The following is an 18,715-nucleotide window of genomic DNA, read 5'->3' as shown; positions in this document are numbered from 1 at the left end:
TCTCCCACCTCCCCGCCTACCCCTCGTTCTCCCCAATCTCCTCTTCTCCCACCATCTCCTCTCCTCACAATATTCCTTCTTTTTGTCTCCCCCGCCCCCGTACCACGCATCCTCTTCTGTCGCCCTCTCCCGTACCTCCTCTCTCTGTGTCTCTCCTCATCCCTGCCCCTCACGGCCCCGTGCCCCCCTCCCGGCCCTCTCAGCCAAAGCCTACAGCCCGGAGTTTTACTTCGACACCCCCAACCCCACCCGCAGCCACAAGCTGTCCAAGAATTACTCCTACGTGCTGCAGTGGACCCAGAGGGAGCCTGACGCTGTCGACCCTTTGCTCAACTACAGACTCAGTGTCCGCCAGGTGGGCCAAGGGGGACAGGGGCTCAGGTGCAGGCTGGCCCTGGGAATACTCATCAAGCCAGGGGGAAGGGGTTGGAGACACATTGACCCTCTTAGAGATAACTCTTCAGAGCCAGGGAAAAAGTGTTCTGGACACAGGAGCTGGGACGCTCTAGGGACCTGTCCCCTTTGAACCCATGCTCTGGGCACAGCCCTGAGAATTAGGCAGGGGTCTGCTGGGTTCATGTGGGGGAAGGCGGGTAAAGCCAGTCCTGCTCACAAAACAGAGAATCTACTCTTATATCAGAAGCTTAAAGCATGAGCTTAAGTCTCATCTACAGGGTCTCTAGGACACAAGGCCAGAGCCACTATACGAGTCTCGAGTCCAGTCTAATTGCATGTGGTTCTGCCCAGACTAAGGGGTAGTTGGGTGGAGGGTAAGAGTGTGACTCTGAGGCAGACTGCCTAAGCTAGAATTCAGTTCTGTATTAACTTGGGCAAGCTACATCTGTTTGGTTTCAGTTTCTTCATCTGTAAAATGGGGGTAATTATACTATTCCAACTGATAGGATCATTATTTTGAGGATTTAAATGAGTTAATAATTGCAAAGCATTTAGAACAGTGCCTAGCACACATTAATTTTTCAATACGTGTTACTATCACTTATTATTAAGACAGCCCTGGGAGGTGGGCATGGAAGGGGTGATTGCTCTATCTTACAGATGAGGAAACTGAGGGCCTGGCTTCCTAGTCCTTTGCTCTTTCTGCTCCCCTGCACTGCCCCCGAAAGTCACACCAGGGCCTGGGCTGGTGTTAGGTGGAGGGTGTCGGGCATCTGGGAACTCCTTGTATCTACAGTTGAATCAGCAAAACGCCATGGTGAAGGCCATCCCGGTGCGGCGTGTGGAGAAGGGGCAGCTGCTGGAGTACATCCTGACCGACCTTCGAGTGCCCCACAGCTACGAGGTCCGCCTCACGCCCTACACCACTTTCGGGGCTGGAGATACGGCCTCCCGCATCATCCACTACACAGAGCGTAGGTGGTGGTGGCTGTGGTGGTGGGATAGGTGGGCCCATCTCATGCCCAGGGGACCCCTCCATATTCCCCACGTGGTTCCTGAGCTTGGGGTTCTCCAATGTGCAGTGTCCTACCCTGTCACTGCAGGCCAGGAGCCTCTGGCCCCCAGGCCTACTCTGGGGACCCTGTTCCTAAGCCCACGCACCCTCTGCACAGCCCCACACCTTGGTTCTGACTTGGTTTTCCTGCTTGCTTTCTCAGCCATCAACTCTCCCAATCTGTCAGGTGAGACACCCCTACCCACTTCCCCTTCCCTTTAGGGACACAAAGGCTCCCCGGGTGGGAGGGACCCCAAGAGATAACCCAGAGAGAAAATAGTGTGGAGGCCAGAAGTTGGCAGAAAAAGCAGAAGGCAGCAAGGCTGGGCTTGGAGATATTTGCATCCAGGATTTATTCTGGGGCTTAAAGGCTTGAAGTGAGGGTGGAGTCAGGAGGACATCTCTCTAACTCAGGGCCTTTTGTCCTCACTCAGCACCATTCACTGTCCCCAAAAGAAAAATGGAAAGACCAGGCTAATCCACATTCTCTGTTCCCTGGGGCAGAGGTCCTTAGTCTGAGATCCATGGACCACCCCTACAAAGGATGAGGAGGGTCCATGAAACTGGACCCTGGAAGGGCATACAATTACTTCTTTATTTTCCCTAACTTCTAGAAATTTAACATCTTCAATGATGAATGTAGGAATGTGGTATAATCACTACCTGTGACTCTGTCATCAGTGGAAATCCAATGTTTTCACATCACCTAAAAGTTTTTGCAGCCATCTCTAAATATCATTTCCATTTATTAGTATTTCAAACTACAGTAGTTAGACCTAACACTGGATCCTGTGATTTAATTAGATAATAGAGAAGCCCACTTACTATTATATCACAAATTTATTTTTTAAATATTTTGATAACTGTATTTCAATATAATTGATTTCCTTTGTAACCCTGTGTTTTTCATTTTATGCACCTAAATAATTATTCTGAGATGAGATTCTTAACTTCACTAGACACCAGAAGGGTTTGTGGCACAAAAAAGATGAAGAGGTCCTGTTCCGGGAATAGATTGGTCAGGGGTTCCATTGCCTGGTTTCTGAAGCCCTGGGATCCTGGTCCCGCTGCTTGGATGCTTGGGAGCTGTCTCATGGGTGACCAGGAAGGCAAAGCTGGACCAGGGGACTTGAGGAGGCTGACTCTCTTTGTCTCATTCCCTCCCAACTCTGCCCTGAATACAGACAACACCTGCCACTTTGAGGATGAGAAGATCTGCGGCTACACCCAGGACCTGACAGACAACTTTGACTGGACCCGGCAGAATGCCCTCACCCAGAACCCCAAGCGCTCCCCCAACACTGGTCCCCCCACGGACATAAGTGGCACCCCTGAGGGTGAGGACATGGCCTGCTGCTAGGAATGGAGAACAGCTTTAGGGAGGGGTCTAGCCCTGGGGAGCCCGGTCTGAGAGGAGACACAGCCCCGGCCTCAGGGAGCCCCGGTCTGAGAGGAGAGAAACAGCTCTGAGCTGCTAGAGGATCGGGAAGAAGAGAAACTGCAGCAGAGCTAAGAACTCACAATTGCTGGCCCAGACTCCTGTGTTGTGCCGTGAGGCAGGGAGGACTGGGTGGGGTGGGGTGAGGCACCTGGGATTCAGGCAGCTGATACTAAGGCCAAAAAGGAATCAGATGGAAAGAGGCCTGGGAGGGGTGAGGGGGAGGCTGTTGGCACATCTCCCCCTTCCCTGCAGGCTACTACATGTTCATTGAGACATCAAGGCCCCGGGAGTTGGGGGACCGTGCGAGGTTGGTGAGTCCCCTGTACAACGCCAGCGCCAAGTTCTACTGCGTCTCCTTTTTCTACCACATGTACGGGAAGCATATCGGTGAGTCGAGGGACCAGGTAAGCTGCACGAGTGTGTGCTGGGGCAGGGAGGGGTGTCCACAGGAAGCTGGGGACTGGCCCGGGTAAGGCCTGGGCATCCCAAGTTGGCTGAATCACAGATCCTTATAGGGAATATGAGCAGAATCTGGGCAAGGGGGAAGTCCAGAGCCAGCTTGTCTGAGGTTTTGAGATGATCAAGGCTTTCTGAGGGTGCAAAGAAAATGGATCCACCAGGATGAGTCTTGGAGGGGATGGAGAAATCAGCTAAAAGGTTGCATGTATTGAGTGCCTGCCAGGTGCCAGGTGACATCCTGGGTTAGGGATGCATCTGTGGTCTTATTAACCCTCACAACCACCACGTATGGGAGGTGTTACCATATAGACCAGAGAGGTTAAGCATTTGCCCAAGATCACACAGCAACCCAAGTCTGTCTGACTCTCCCAAGCCCTAAACGCAGGGTTGGAAAGGAGCTGCTCTGTGAGCAGTGAGGGGAAGTACTACTTCGTAAGCATGACCATGAACCTAAGGAGTGCCCTTTGGGAAGAGATGGTGCTGGTAGGAGTGCCACATTAGTCAATGAACTCATCATCAGCCATCATTTCCAGAGCTCCTGCTCTGTGCCAGGCATCTAGTGCTGCAGTGAACAGGATGGACAAATCCCTCATCCTCTTGGCACCTGCAGTCAAGTGGGAGAGACAGACATTAAATAATTAATTGCACCAGATAGGATTTGGTGACCACTGTGATGTGTGTCTGCAGCAGAAGGACAGAGGCCAAGACAGCTGATAAAAGGAATAGCCGACTGACTCTGGGGGCTGGTTATGGAAGACTCTGCTGAGGAAATGACAATTTTAATTTTATTTATTTGTTTGTTTGTTTACATATTTATGGGAAAGGTAATGTATTTTGCACAGGTCAGAAGGTACAAAAGGGTGCATAAGGAGAGTCCCTCTCCCATCCCAGTCCTCCTGCCACCTAGAGTCCCTTCCCGGAGGCAATCAATGTATTAGATTTTGGGGCAAACTTCCAGAAATGCTTTAAGCGTGTAGAAGCCAGTACACATATATTCTGTTTCCCTCCATTCTACACACACTGTTCTGTGCCTTGCTTTTCCCTCTAAACTGTGCCTCTTGGTGATCAGGCCTTAACAGACCATAGGAAGCTTCATTGTTTTCCTCAGCTACATGGTAGAGGAAGTGACTTTAAGCAAGTGTGGACCTAGAGGCTCATTATGAAGTGTCCACAGCTAGAGTGATGGGTCGGGCCGAACTGATGAACTGGAATGAGGTGGGATGGAAGCTTCTGCATCCACTGGGGTCCCCCAGGCCATCCACACAATCCAATTCACCCATGACCTGGGTCTGGACTTCGTGAGAAGCTTCCTGTGGGGTAGGTGGGGGTGAGGGTGACCAGGACCTCCCTGCTCAGCTAGAGTAACCACTTCAAACCAATCCTGGTTTGCCCCAGCCTTTCCCACTTTTAACACTAGAAGTCCCACATTCCAGGCAAACCAGGACAGTTGGTCATTTTATCCTCAGCTCAGGAGGGGCACGGGAGACCCAGCTGGCAAGAAGAGCATGTTGGACACAGTAGGGCCCTGGGAGATCAAGCCTTAAGAGCTGGGATGCCCAGGTGCCTGGGAGCAGAAAAAGCCCTGAGGGAGCTGTCTGTGCTCCAGAGCTTGCTTGGTGTCCCCCAGCAGGCGGGACAAACACCAGTCGCTGAAAGCTTCTGGGAGGCAGGTTTGGATTCCACCTGAGGAAGATCCTATAAGTAGCAGATCTTCCCAGCAAAGGAATGGGCTATCCTGTGCCTGGACAGGAGGACTGTCCAGCAGGGGTGCTGTGGAGGTGACCCCTGTCCCAGGTCATGTTACTCCCCTGCTCGGCCCCCTTCCATCACCATCTTCTCTAGGCCTCCCGTACCGATCTGCCCCTGCCTGCTTCTCTGACCTCATTTTCTGCTGCTCTCCCCTGACTCTACTCAGTTCAAGCATGCCGGTCTCCTTGCTTTTCTTTAAGTGCTTGAGGCCTTAGAAGCCTTTGCTTTTGATATTTCCCCCCACCTAGAATGTTCTTCCCCTCCCCTCATTCAGGCTTCCTTGGAGAGGTCCCCGACAGCCCCATGTAAAACACCTCTGTATCCCTTTCCTGCATATTTTCTTTATAGTGATTACTGCCAGAAGAGCATAAGCTTCAGGAAGCAGAGTTCTTTATCTGATTCATGGATGTGTCTCTGGTGTCTAGAATAGTGCCTGCTCAATTAGATGAATGAATGAATGATGGGGAGGTAGGGAGGGCTGGGCTTGATGAACCCTGAGATAACTTCTTACCCTGAGAAGCCTCTTTTCAGTCAGTCCTGATGACAGTGATGGAAAGTTCTTCACTGAGCATTCAAATATCGAGAACAGATAGGAATTTGATGGGGACTTTCCCTCAGGAGCCAAACAGGGAGAGAGGATATGAATCCCAGTAACTGCCACACTGTAGAGCAGGGAGTGGTCTGGGCATGGGGAACTGCAGTTTAAGGTCTCAGAGTTCACAGGAAGCACAGAGGGCTCCCAGCTCAAGCCTGGGAAAACTTCTCGGAGGAGGTGACATTTCAGAGAGGGCTTGAAGCACAAAAAGGATTTGGTCAGGGGAACATAGTAGGGGAGGGCGTCTCAAGCAGTGGGAACAACCCAGGCAAAAGCCCAGAGTCTGGAAAGCTGGACCGTGTCCAGGCTGCAACATGTAGCTCGGTGTGGCCTTGGAGGTGACAGGAAGACAGGGAAGAATGTAGTGAGCAGGCACCCTTAAGGCCCTGGCTGACCCTGTGAAACGCTGGCAGGAAGAGGGGAGATCTTGGAGCTGGTGGGATGATCAGGGAAGGGGGCAGAAATTCAATTTGGGTTTGAGTAGTGAAAAGGTGGGGTTCCCCCATTAGGGTCCTTGGGGCAGGGTGGTGGAGGAGGAAGAAATGGTTTGGAGATTGAGGTTGGACCCTGGAGGTTGGGGGATTGGAACCAGGGAAGATCTTCAGGAAGGGGAAGAGAGGGAGGTCCCTTTGGGGCTGGTGAGAAGCCCAAAAGTCTCTGGGGCTTGGGCCCTGCCTAAGCCAGTGTGGCATCTCCCGGCCCACTGGGTGCTGGCTTCAGCCCTCTCAGGGCCCCATCTGCTGGTGAGGGTTCTCCACATGCCTTGAACCTTTGTTTGCTCCTCCCCCAGGCCTGGGTCTCCTGCTGGGGAGGGGTGGGTGTTTCTTGCTGTCCTGGTCCCTCCTCTCCCCTCCCCTCCCACCCCACCTGGCAGCTCTGGGCACCACTGGCTCTCCTAGGTCCAAGCCAACTCCTTTAATCTCAGGCAGGTAACATTTGGTGGCCCTGCCCCACTGGGGGTCCATCTATCTGGTGTCACAGATGGTGTGGCTTTGTCTGGGGCAGTGCCATGGAAATGCCAGCTACCAGGTGCCGTCTAAGATTGATTCCCCTTCTCTCTGAGCCAAGTCTTTATATCAAAGGAGGCTTGAGATAGGCTAGAAGAGCCGGCGAGGGGGCATGACATTGCCTGGGTGCTCTTCATCAAGGCCTGATCCCTTCCTTCTCTTCCATTGCCCCTCAGCATCTCCACAATCCCAGGCCCCTGGGTCTGTGGGCGAAGGGGCTCAGCACCCCTAGGCTAATAACTCCAAATTTTCACATTTTACCACAGCTATGTAGCACATATACTAATATCTTTCTTTGAATCAACTCACTCCTTTTTTCTTAGCTTTGTCCTAAGCATCAATATTAGAGAAGTTGTGGGTTTGAAAGGCTAGCTTTATTCGCCTCTTAAAACATATATATAAGTATGAAATTTTTCATTGAGGTATAATGGACATTATATTAGTTTCATATGTACAACATAATGATTTGACATTTGTGCATATTGCAAAACAATCACCACAATAAGTCTAGGTAACAACCAACCATCACCAGAATTTTTTTTTCTTATGATGAGAACTTTTAAGGTCTACTCTCTTAGCAACTTTCAAATATGCAATACAGTATTCTTAACTGTAGTCACCATGCTGTACATTACATCCCCAGAACTTATTTATTTTATAACTTGAAGTTCGTACCTTTTTAGTCCCTTCACCCATTTCACCCACCTGCCACCCTCCAAGTGTTAAATTTTTAAAGTCCGTTCCTGTACCTCCAGAAATCATTGCATGTATCGTGTACCACCAAGCGTGTGCATTACGTGCTTCGGGAATCCTGCTCTGTGTTCAGATATGAGCCCCAGTGTCCTGGGACAACTCCCCTGTCTAGAGGGGGGAAGGGTGCTGTGTGTGGGTGTGTTTGTGTGTGTGAGTGAGTGAGTGTGTGGGGGGAATGAGCTGATTAGGAAGGAAAGGAAGAAATGAAAGAGAATTTGCCAATCGTCCTGATAAGTGGAAGCCCTGCTGCCCTGCTGCTGTCCCCTCTCTTTCCCATGCTGAGGTCCCCTCTGGGATAACAGGACACCGAGCCAGTCTGCGATGGGGAGAATGTCCTGCCCAGCGGGGACTGTGCTGTGGGCAGTGGTAGGGAGTTGAGCCTGGTGAATGGGGAAAGGTGAGGGTGCCCCCTCACTGCCCCCTCTCCTCACACCCACCACAGGCTCCCTCAACCTCCTGGTGCGGTCCCGGAACAAAGGGGCACTGGACACGCATGCCTGGTCCCTCAGTGGCAATAAGGGCAACGTGTGGCAGCAGGCGCATGTGCCCATCAACCCCAGTGGGCCCTTCCAGGTGAGTCTGCTGGGCCCAGGGCTCCTCACAGCTCTCCAGGCCCTGGGCCATCGCTCCAGCCGGGGAGCCCTCAGGAGGGCCCAGGGCTTGCTCCTGGGAGCTGAGGAGAAAAGCTTGCAGGGATGGGGGGCCTTCCAGGGAGACGGAGGCTAAGGGCTGGGAGTCTGTGGTGCAGAACCTCCCTCATCCCTGCTCCCTGCTCTCTGACCCCACCCCAGATTATTTTTGAGGGGGTTCGAGGCTCGGGCTACCTGGGGGATATCGCCATAGATGACGTCACACTGAAGAAGGGAGAGTGTCCCAGGAAGCAGATGGATCCCAATAAAGGTGCAGGATGGAAAGAGGGCGGGGTGCTGAATCTCTGGGGGACTGTGTGGGTGGGTGCCTGTGTCAGGGGAGGCGTTGCTGTCTGAATTGGGGTTCGGAGTGGCTGGGTGATGGGATGCATGTGCTGGTGACTGTGGGAACAGCTGCTGATGTGTTTGGTACCCACCTTGGGCCCCACCCTGGCTCAGGCTGTGGGCCGTATGGAGGACAATGAGACCACCAGACCCTCCTGTGAGCTTACTAAGTTTACAGTAGCAGCGTCTGTGTCTGGGTACATCCGTGTGTGTGTGTGTGTGTGTGTGTGTGTGTGTGTGTGTGTGTGTGTGTGTGTGTGTGTCCAGGTGTGAATGTGTACCCCTCCCCCTCCGCCACTGAGGGCCAGATGTTTGCAATAATAACAGCTGGAGTTTACCAAGTGATTACGATGTACCAGGCAAGGTACAAACACCTGTATATGCGTGATCTCATTTATTTCTCACAGTCCTCTGGGTGGCTCTTCCTATTAGACTCATTTTACAAACGAGGAAACTGAGGCCACTGAGGTTGAGTGAATTGCTCTGTGTCTTATTTAGTGAGCCACAGAGCCAGGATTTGGACCCAGCAGGCAGAGCACACCACCTCATGTCTTACGAGTGTGTCTGTGAGCACAGAGAGGGGGCAGAGGAACAGCCCTCCCTGGCCCTGCTGAGCTGACCGGAGCCCTGGCCTGTCTCCCTTCTCTTTCCCATCACAGTGGTGGTGATGCCGGGCAGTGGAGCCCCCTGGCAGTCCCGCCCACAGCTCTGGGGGCCCATGGCCATCTTCCTCTTGGCGTTGCAGAGATGATGAGTGCTTCGTGGCCCCCCCACCCCGCCCCCGGCACACCAAAGTGTCCGCATCGTACCAAAGACTGACCCCATGCCAGCCGGGGTGCCCAGGGGCAGAGCCGCCCGCCAGTGAGGGGGCCTGCATTGGCTGTGAGGATGAGCAGAGAACAAGGACAGCGGCCCAGCACTGAGGCCCCGGAGACGTTTGTTCGACACATGCACACACACACCCACGCTCACACACACAGAGATATATTAAAGCACAAGTTTCTATCTGACCTGCCAGCATCTTCTTTGCTGCAGAGACGGGACTCGCCTGAATGGCATCCACCACTCCAGGGACCTCGGCGCCACACAGGCCTTGTCCTGGCTGCACCTGCGGTGTGTTTCTGACCTTCCCCTGTCCCTGACTCAAGGCTGAGCTCAGCCCCGTGGCTTTACCAGAAGGAGCCAGAAGGGGAGCAGACACAGGAGCCCTGCCCTTGGCTGGACTCTGGGGCCCCCTGGAATGGAGGAGGCCGGGGTCATAGGGGGCCAAGCAGGACTGACTCTGCGAACGACAAAGGACATGAGGCACCAGCTGCACACAACTCTGTTCCCAGAGCGAAGGCCAGAAGCCAGAGAGCCCAGGCCACCCATATCCCCTGACCCATTCATTCCTGGGATGTCATATCCCGCCCCTCACTGTGCCCCCTTCGAAGGGACCTAGCGCAGGGTCTTGGGCCCGGACAGTCTGGAGACTGACCCCTTCCCCACCGTCCCCATCCCACTGCACCCCGCCCCACAAGCAGCTGTATTCCTGAGAACACAGTCCCTGCCCTGCTCCGCTGGCCTAACCTCAGCCCCCAGCTGAGCCAGCGGGGAGGGGTGGGGGCCAAGCCATTTTCTGGGGTGAGGCTTGGCTCCGAGAGGGGCAGAGGAGAAGTCCTGCTTTTATGATTTCATGCCCCCATATTGGACATTGATCTTAGGAGTAGAGTGGAACCTCCATTTCTTATATACTTGCCATGAAGGGGTGCTCTGGACGGGGTGTGTGTAGGGGGCTGCCCTGTCCTCCTCCACCGCAAAGCACTGTCTAATAGGCTGTTCCCTTCCCCGCCCAGGGTCAGTGAAGGAGGAGGGGTTTGTAGGGCTGGGGGTGGTGTGTGGGGCAGTTGCTGGTCACCATGTTCCCTGGGAGCTGAGCCTTGTGCTCCAAAACTGGGAAAGGGCTCCGTGTCCTTGGTCCTGGGTTGGGAGACTGAGACGAACATGATGGGACCTAGACCTCCTCCTCACCATCATCCCTGAGCCCCCCTCCTAGCGGTCCATGGGAGAGAGGAGGCCCAACCCCTTCCAGGGTGAGTCATCACGTGTGTGTGCATGTGGCTGTGTGGGTGTGCACGTGTGAGCATGTGTGGGCCCATCTGTTGTCTGTGTACCACTGTGGGTATATCTCTAGCAGGAGTGTGTGCAAATATGTATCTGCGTGTGCAGTTATCCATATGTGAGGCTGGGTCTAACCCCCGTCTCTTGTGAGTGCCTGCGTAGGTCAGTATGTCCATCTTCATTTGTGACATGAATGTTTGTGGAGTGCTGGCCATATATGCCACTTCAGCCCTATTCTGTAGTCTCAAGCTGCCTGCTACCACCTGAATTTCTACCTTTTATCCCCTATGGGTGACAAAGAGCTTACAGATGACCCTATGGAAATGAAGGCATCTTTGCTGGAGGTGTCACAGGGCTCCTCCTGGAGCATTTGGTGGGGACAGCTGCAGAGAAGAGGCAGCACTGCAATGCCAGGAGGCAGGCAGGAAACCAAAGTAAGCGCTGCCCATCTCAGCTCTGCCAGGCTGGTGTTATCATCATCACCAACAGCTGGTGGGTGGCCAGGCCAGGGCTGGAGTGGGGACTCCTGATACCCGACCAGCGTGGCTGCCTTCCCAGCCCAGCCAAGGCCTCTGTCCGAAATGAGTGGCTCCAGGTTCCCAGAACGTGCTGCCATTTTTCTGCAGGTATTGCTTCTTAATTGTCCCATCTGTGCAGGGTCTGTTGTCCCAACTAGACTGTGAGCTCCTCCTCTGAGCCTTCCAACCCTCCCCTGACCCCATCCCACCCTCATGCCCAGCACAAGTGGGTCTGTTATAGAAATCTCTCAACGGGCTTTGCCTATCGGAATGGATTATAGAAATCAGTGGTTCCCAGCAGAATAGAACCACCAGAGATTCTTTTAGAAAGCACCGATGGTTGGGGCCCTCTCCAGAGATTCCAGTTTAATCAGACTGGAGTGCAACCTGGCATCAGAAATGTTTGAAAGCTCCTCAGGAGAGCCCTAGAGTAGGAACCACTGGCCTGTCACCTGCCAGGTGCTTCCCCCAGGCCCTGGCTGGCGTGGGTGCTGGAGGTCAGAGCGCTTCCTCCTTGGGGCTCCATGGTGCCCCATGCCTACTGCCCTCAGATGACCTTTGAATACATCTGTCCCCTGCTCTGGCTGCTCCATAATGGAGACCCTCTCTCCCTTGTTCACCTCCACATCTGTAGAGCTGGATACAGAAAAGGGAGTCAGCATATGTCAGCTGAGCTGAAGCACATACACATGGCCTCTGAGTTCTGGTCTGTTTGGAGAGAGGGGACATGGTCATGTGGACAGAGAGTGCAGAGTGGGGGAGCACCAGGGAGCACTTCCAGAGGGAGGTTGGGGTGGGACCGGGGCAGCCCTGACTCCAGGGTGGCTTGACCTGGGCTAACAAAGTGCCCGAGGGAGCCGCTGAGATCCTTGGTCCTTGCGTGTGTCTGCATGTGCCAGCAGGTCTGCAGCGGATGTGGGTGTCAGTGTGTGCTGACATTAACAGTGTGTGATGCGAGCACCTAGGGGGGTGCTAGCCTGTGTGTGTGTGTGGTGGGGGGTCCTGCAAGGAATGGGTGTCTTTGTGTGTCCCTGGGTGACTTGTGAGTCAGTGTTTGTGTGCCTATGAGTCAGCACCTCTGTGTCAGCATCACCTGTGCCATGCGTGTCTGTGTGCCAGTGGGTATCAGTGTCCATGTGTTGGTTGGTGGCCCATGAGGACCCCCAGCCCGGGGGAGACCAGCCTGGCTGGATCCAGTGCATCTCCCCAGTGGCAGTCTCACCCTCTGGGTCAGGGTGGCTGAGGCATTTTGTGGCCTTAAAACAGGGAGTCCAGGGTCAGCCCTCAGGGTGTTAGGGTCCTCTACCCCTGTCCCCTCCAGCTTGGTGTCTGGGGGACAAAGGGACTCCTGGGGCCAGGTGCTGTACAGGTAAGAGACAGGGAGCCTCAGCTTGGCTGTCCTGCCCCTGGAACCATAGACGGCCACCCGGGGTGCCGAGCTAAGCCTGCAGACTAAGCCCCCTGCTCCTGGGACGCTCCTTCCGCCTCTGCCCTCTCTGGGATAGCTCTGACTCTTCTTTCTCATTCACTTTGCCCTCTCCCTATGCTCAGTGAAAGCCCCTGGCTCAGGCTGTCGGTGCTGGGATGGGGCATAGAGATCCTAACTTCTCATGGTAAGAATGAGAGTTAAGCCCAGAGAGGGGGAGGGACTTGCCCCAGGTCACACAGACAGTTAAGGTGGAGCCAGCCTCGGAAGCCAGGTACTACAGTCCTGGGGTTGTCACACCTCTGGCCACTGCTCATGCCAGGCAGCAAGGAGGAGCTTGGTCAAACATCCCTCTCTCTGGGTGCCGGTACAGATGTTACAGATGTTACTGGGCCCTGCACTGGGAGAGGTACTGTCTCCCTGCCCCCAATTCTGGCCCCGCATCCCAGGCCACGGCCCCTCCTGCCCCAGGTCAAGCCTGGGTGCCACACGGAGGCTGACGCCCTTTGCCCACATTGGCTGTGGCTGCTGCCCTCCCCCAGGCTCCCAGATGAAAGGGACTCTCTTTCCCCTCCCCTCTGTCTTCACATGAGCCTGGGCTGGGAATGAAGGTCAATGTGTCCTGGTGTCCTTATCCTGTTGACTTCCCCCTAAGGACCAGAGGAACCTGGGGGAGCAGGGCTAATCCTTGTGTTTTCCTCTCTCTGGACAGCTCAAGGGGGACGGGGGTATTTTCAGGGTCCTCAGGAATGGGGTGGGTGAACCTGCAATGGAGGGTCCCTGTAGGGCCACTGGTTGAGTTTCTGGGTTCAGGGGAGCCCTCCTCAATTCCAAAGGCAGGATAGCACCCCCTCTCTGTTGAGTCAGTGCTGCTGTGTGTGTGCGTGGATGAGAGGGTGTGTGTGTGAGAGAGAGAGAGAGGGTGTATGCCTGAGTAAGAGTGTGTGTGTGTGTGTGTGGGAGGGTGTGTGTTAGGGCAGAAGGACCACTCTTTCCTGGGGATCCCTTGACCCTTAGAGCTGGAAGGGACCTTAGAGACCATTTAATCCAGTGTCCCCACTGTACAGGTGAGAAAGCTGAGGTCCAGAGAGATGGCCCTTGCCCACCACCAGCCCCTCCCCTCATGTCACCTGCATTCATTTCCCAGGGGCACCCCTAGGAATGCCCTCGCTCCTGGCATCCCCCCACAGATGCTCACATCATCACCATCTCAGCACAACTCTGCTGGCCCCTCTGCACCCATGGCCTCCAAGCATCCTTCCTGCCCCAGGGTAGCCAGCTCACCAAGGCCTTTACCTCCAACCCAGGAGAAAGGGCAGGGGAAGGAGGGGACTGCTCCAGCCCTGCGGCCTCCAGACTTGGGAGAAAGCCAACCCCTCCGTGCCCAGGCCCACCCTACCACCAAGGTAAAAAGCACAACCGGAGACCCTCATTAACGGGTGAAAGGGACTGGGGTTGTTTTAGTCACATGACCCCATCCTCACCCCTTTGCCTTGCTCTCTGTCTCCGCCCCAGCCTCTGCCCCCTCTTTGTTCCCCTTTCCCCCCCACACCCCCCAGATGTAACCTCTAGTTGCGGACGCGGTTGTTTCAATCAATAAAGCTGCGGTGTTCTAGTGCTCCGGGTCAGGCGGTGTGTGTTGGCAGCAGGTGGGCTGGGCCTGGAGGGGGTATGGGTGAGAGCCTGGGGTTTCCCCTCAGGCCCCTGGAGGGAGCCCTTCTTCCCTTCGGCCCCAACATCATGGCTCCTGCTCTGTGGCGTGGACAGTGGGGACCTGCAGCCTGGTGCCCAACCCAACTAACTCCTAAATGCTGCCTTCATGGAAGCTCCTGTTTAGTGGACACTAAGCTCATAATTGCACTGGGAAATGTATCCTTATGAGCACAATTAATGCTGTGAGGGAAATTGGTGCTCTGGAAAAAGGTAAGAGGAGGGTCTTATCTGGGTTGGGGCTCCAGGGAAGTCTTCTCTGAAGAAGAGACATTTAGAAGATACCTAAACAATGATTGGAGTTAGCCTTTGGGGGGCAGAGGGAATCTTCCAAGCAGAGGAAACAGAGTACGCACAGGCCACGAGGGGTGAAAAAAACTTAGAAGGCTCAAGGAAGAGGAAGGAAGACAAAGAAGGAGGAATAAAATTGATCCACTACCTGTAAGAACTCTGCCCTTTCCCTTCTCAACACCCAGCCCCACCATCCCTCCTATACCCTTGTACTGCCCACCCCCAACCCCCAATCTCTGTTTCTGTCCTGGCCCCGTAAGCCCCACTCTGCACTCTACTTGGCCTCCCTTATTCACCACCAGTTAGCTGCCCACTTGCCCCCAAATCATTTTGTGCCAACCTTTCCCTTTTCCCAGACCTCTCAGAATGCTAAAATTTCAGAGCTGGGATGTCCTTAAAGTCCCTTATTTCAATCATCTACTCCTGTGCTTTCCTTGGGAGAAACAGGCTTGCCAAGATCATGGGGACAGGCAGTGATGGGGAACGTTCACTTCCCTGTGAAGGTTTGTGACATGACCCCAAATCAAGGGCAGATGTGTCATGATATGAACTACCGGGAGATCAGGCAAAGAACAGGAAGAGACTTTATCGTGTTACTCGGTAGTAACAGGTAGGTAGAGCAGAGAGTTTCATTTCCTTGTTTCAGATGGGCAAACAGGGTCAGAAAGGTGACAAGACTGCAGGCCCCCTGCCCCACCTTTGTCAGCTCACACCTTGGGTAACTTGTTGCTGCCACACCTGGGATTTCTCTTCTGGAACTTGGAGCCCACCACTGCGTTGGGTTGGCTCATTGGGTACCAGGAAGAGAGACTCACTCGACCTCACTCAAGTACAGGAGCATTACTGTGAGGCTCTGTGTAGTGAGGGGGACAGACTTTCTCAGAAAGCCAAACACAAGAGCCATAACAGGGATGAATTTCTTAAACCAGATGGGTATTCTGCATTCAAGGTAGTTTTAGGAGTTTATGGCTCCTCACCTGGCAGAGTTAAGATGGCCACAAATCTTTTGTTATCCTACCTATAGGGAACAGGACTCTAATTCCCTTCCCCTTGAATCTGTACTGGTCTTGGTGACTTGTTTGGCCCACAGAATGTGACATTCTGAGTTGAAGATGCCTTGCAGCTTCAGCTCAGGCCTCTTGGAATGTTCTTTCTGGGAGCCCTGAACCAGCATGTAGGACATCCAACTCCCCCAAGACCGACATGCTGGAGAGGCTGCGTGAAGGGCTCTAGTAGACCATCCCAGCTGAGTCCAGACCTCCAGCCGTCTCCTGCGAAGCACCGGACATGGGCATGAAGCTGCCTTGCACCCTCCAGACCAGCCCATCCACAAGCTGAACACCTCTGTTGATGCCACAGGGAACAGAAGTATTGCCCAGCCCAGCTTGCCCAAATTCCTGACCCATGAAGTCATGGGGTAAAATAAAATAAGTGTTGTTTTAAGTCCCTGAGGTTAGAGATGGTTCGTTACAACAGCAATCGCTAACCACCCTGGCGTGACTCAGCCGCTTTCCAGCATCTGCTTCTTTTTACCCATGCAGTTCTCTCCTGACTCAGAGTGTCTGCGCTTTCATGACTTCTGCTTTCCAGACATCTCCAGCTCTAAGTCTCCCTCACAACCTTCCAGTGACAGCTCCCAGCATTCACAGACTCAAGTTCTCGAGAGAAAGAGCCCACTCGACTGGCTCACCATTTTGTGCCCGGTCATACGTACGTCCCTGGGAAACCTGTTGGTAACTTGCCCCTGGCTTAAGTGCCACCCCTGATCCAATCCACTGGGTTGGAGGAGGGGGTCATGAATATAAAACATGGCTGCCTGTGGGCCACTGCTTCAGAGAGACCGTGCGTGGACCCGCTTCAGAAGGGCAAGGGGCTGGCAGGCACCATAAACGTACTTCCTTGGTTCTTCCCTCTCTTTCCTCCTCTAATGATGATCTATTCCCAGGGGTACAGTTATGCAGCGTGTGCACCATGAAGTTGATCCCATCCAAGGGCGGGTCTCAATGCAAATTGTACAGGTGGGTCAGCTAATTTCCAGGAACGGAGTCTTGTGTTATGCACTTCTGGTGACTCAGATATTTTTATTTTCGTGTCTACAGATGAGGAAACAGGCTCAGAAAGATGCTGTGGTTACCCAAGCTCATACAATTAGGAAGGGGAAGAACCTGGAGACGAATCTAGATTTTTGACTTTTTTTTTTTTTTGCGATATGCGGGCCTCTCACTGTTGTGGCCTCTCCCGTTGCGGAGCACAGGCTCCGGACGCGCAGGCTCAGCGGCCATGGCTCATGGGCCCAGCCACTCAGCAGCATGTGGGATCTTCCCGGACTGGGGCACGAACCCGTGTTCCCTGCATCGGCAGGCGGACTCCCAACCACTGCGCCACCAGGGAAGCCCAAGATTTTTGACTTTTGGTGCAGTGTTTGTTTATGTCAGCCAGATCCTCTCCTCTTCCTCCCCTTTGGGATCATTCTGCTTTTCTCACCGGTTCATCCCCAGGAGCTGGGAGGAGCAGGGCCCTTTCCTGTGTGGCCCTTCACTTCAGATGGAAATTGTTCCCGGGCCTGATTTTCTATTTCTAGCTGCCTGACCTTTTTGCATATGTCCTTTGTGGAAAGCTACTATAATACCTTTTTAGAAAGAGGTTGAGTATAAATAAATCCAAGAAAAAAGCCGAAACTCTTCTTGAACTCACCCCAACCCCGCATGGAGGTATCCCTCCATACTGCTTCTTGAACTGCCTGCTCCCAAATTCACCTTTCCTGGGCATGGAGCCCTGTCAGCGCCCAGCGGGTCTCTGTGCTCTGAGGTCAACTTGGCAGCCCCCCCCCCAAATGCAAATCCTACCACTCCATCCATCACCCTCTCTCTCTAGTAGTTCTGGTCTTTAAAAATATTTTGAGTTTCCCATTTCTCTGAGGCCTCCTGAGGCCAGCCAAATCTCGGCCGAATGGACTCAGCACTCTGCAAGGCCCCATTCCACCTACACGTGCTGTGCTAAGTAGAGCCCCACTCTCAGTGTCCCCACCTCCCAGGACACCCACCAATTCACTCTCAACTGTGAGGTGGTGAGAAGTAGAGTAGAGCGTGAGTCAGAGAGGCTGCGAGTGCCAAATGTCCACGCAGTGAGCGTCGCTGCTGCCATTTAGAGGTGTCTATAATGTATTGTTGAGAGAGAAAGGCAGACGAGAAAAGAGCATGCTTATTACTCTGGCATTTTTTTATATAAAAATATCTGTGTGTACTTGTGTGTGTGTGTGCATTTTTTTTTTTAAGTCCAGAAGAATATTCACCAGGTTATCTGTCGTTCTCTCAGTGGTGAAATTTCAGATGCTTCTGACTCATATCTTTAGACTTTTCTGTATTGTCTGAATACTTTTACAAGCACATGTATTATTTTTAATAACCAGGAAAAAAATCTATTTTCTCGAGAAAAGAAAAGCCAGAAGTCATCAAGGACTATAGATTATACATAAAGGTCACTTTCTGTTCTTAGCATTATTTTTATAACTACACATCACAAAGATTGGGAAAGGGCTTTGAACTTAGGCCTCGAAATCTTTTTCCTGCTGATGTATTCAAATAAAAACAGATAGTTGGAAAGAAAGGGAGAAGAATTGGCCTGCGTTGATCGGGAGTGAGGAGGTGGGATGTTAAGCCAGGTTTTGACTAAGAGAAATCCCAAGGAGAAAGAATAACACTACTCACAGCAACAAACACTAACATTTGAGGTATGCCCAAGCCCTGCGCATGTGTGAGTGTGTGAACGCGTGCATGGGTGTTGGCACGTGGGTGAGTGCGTGTGCATGCCCTCTTTTGGACGCCGTGGTGTTGGCAGCCCCCATGCAGTGCTGGCATCTCCCTCCCTCTCATGAATGCGGGGCCATTTAATGAGGCTTCACTCCAGCCAAGGTGAGTGTGTGGACAAACACACCCACTGGGCGGGGGGAGTGGGAGGGCTGGCCTGTGTGGCCTGGACAGGGCCTGGAGGGGATGGGCAAGAACTGCCTCTGGGCCCTTCCCAGACTCCTTCCCGACCCAGGTGGCAGAAAGCCCCTTGGAAACTCTCAGACCCTTGACTAGAAGCATCCAGGCCTGTGCTGATCTCTGCCTCAAGACTGGGGTCAGAGAAGGTGTCCTGCTTCCACGGGAGAGAGGGAGAGAGAGGGGTTGAGGAGAGGTGGAGAGAGACAGAGACCGAGCCCAGGAAGTAGAAAGAGCGCTGAGAGGAGGGACAGGGATG

General features: G+C 53.4%; 1 protein-coding gene across 2 annotated transcripts in view; it reads left to right on the top strand.

The window, feature by feature from the left end:
- The window catches only part of MDGA1 (MAM domain containing glycosylphosphatidylinositol anchor 1), a 59,078-nt gene extending 45,005 nt beyond the window's left edge, over positions 1–14,073 (top strand). Inside the window, exons 10-17 of one of the 2 annotated variants that reach the window (XM_004267652.4) lie at positions 204–355; positions 1,193–1,370; positions 1,614–1,637; positions 2,635–2,787; positions 3,144–3,278; positions 7,897–8,027; positions 8,246–8,354; positions 9,088–14,073. In XM_004267652.4, coding sequence (XP_004267700.2) covers positions 204–355; positions 1,193–1,370; positions 1,614–1,637; positions 2,635–2,787; positions 3,144–3,278; positions 7,897–8,027; positions 8,246–8,354; positions 9,088–9,179 — 974 coding nt within the window. In that variant the 3' untranslated portion in view covers positions 9,180–14,073. The remainder of the gene's footprint in view (positions 1–203; positions 356–1,192; positions 1,371–1,613; positions 1,638–2,634; positions 2,788–3,143; positions 3,279–7,896; positions 8,028–8,245; positions 8,355–9,087) is intronic. The other variant, XM_033424096.2, reaches the window with a different exon arrangement.
- Positions 14,074–18,715: the final 4,642 nt, after the last annotated feature.

Source organism: Orcinus orca, chromosome 10 (genome assembly GCF_937001465.1).
Source record: "Orcinus orca chromosome 10, mOrcOrc1.1, whole genome shotgun sequence".
NCBI classification, from domain to species: Eukaryota; Metazoa; Chordata; class Mammalia; order Artiodactyla; family Delphinidae; genus Orcinus; species Orcinus orca.
The sequence above is the reverse complement of the archived record's forward strand: the minus strand, read 5'-3'. Positions and strand labels throughout refer to the sequence as shown.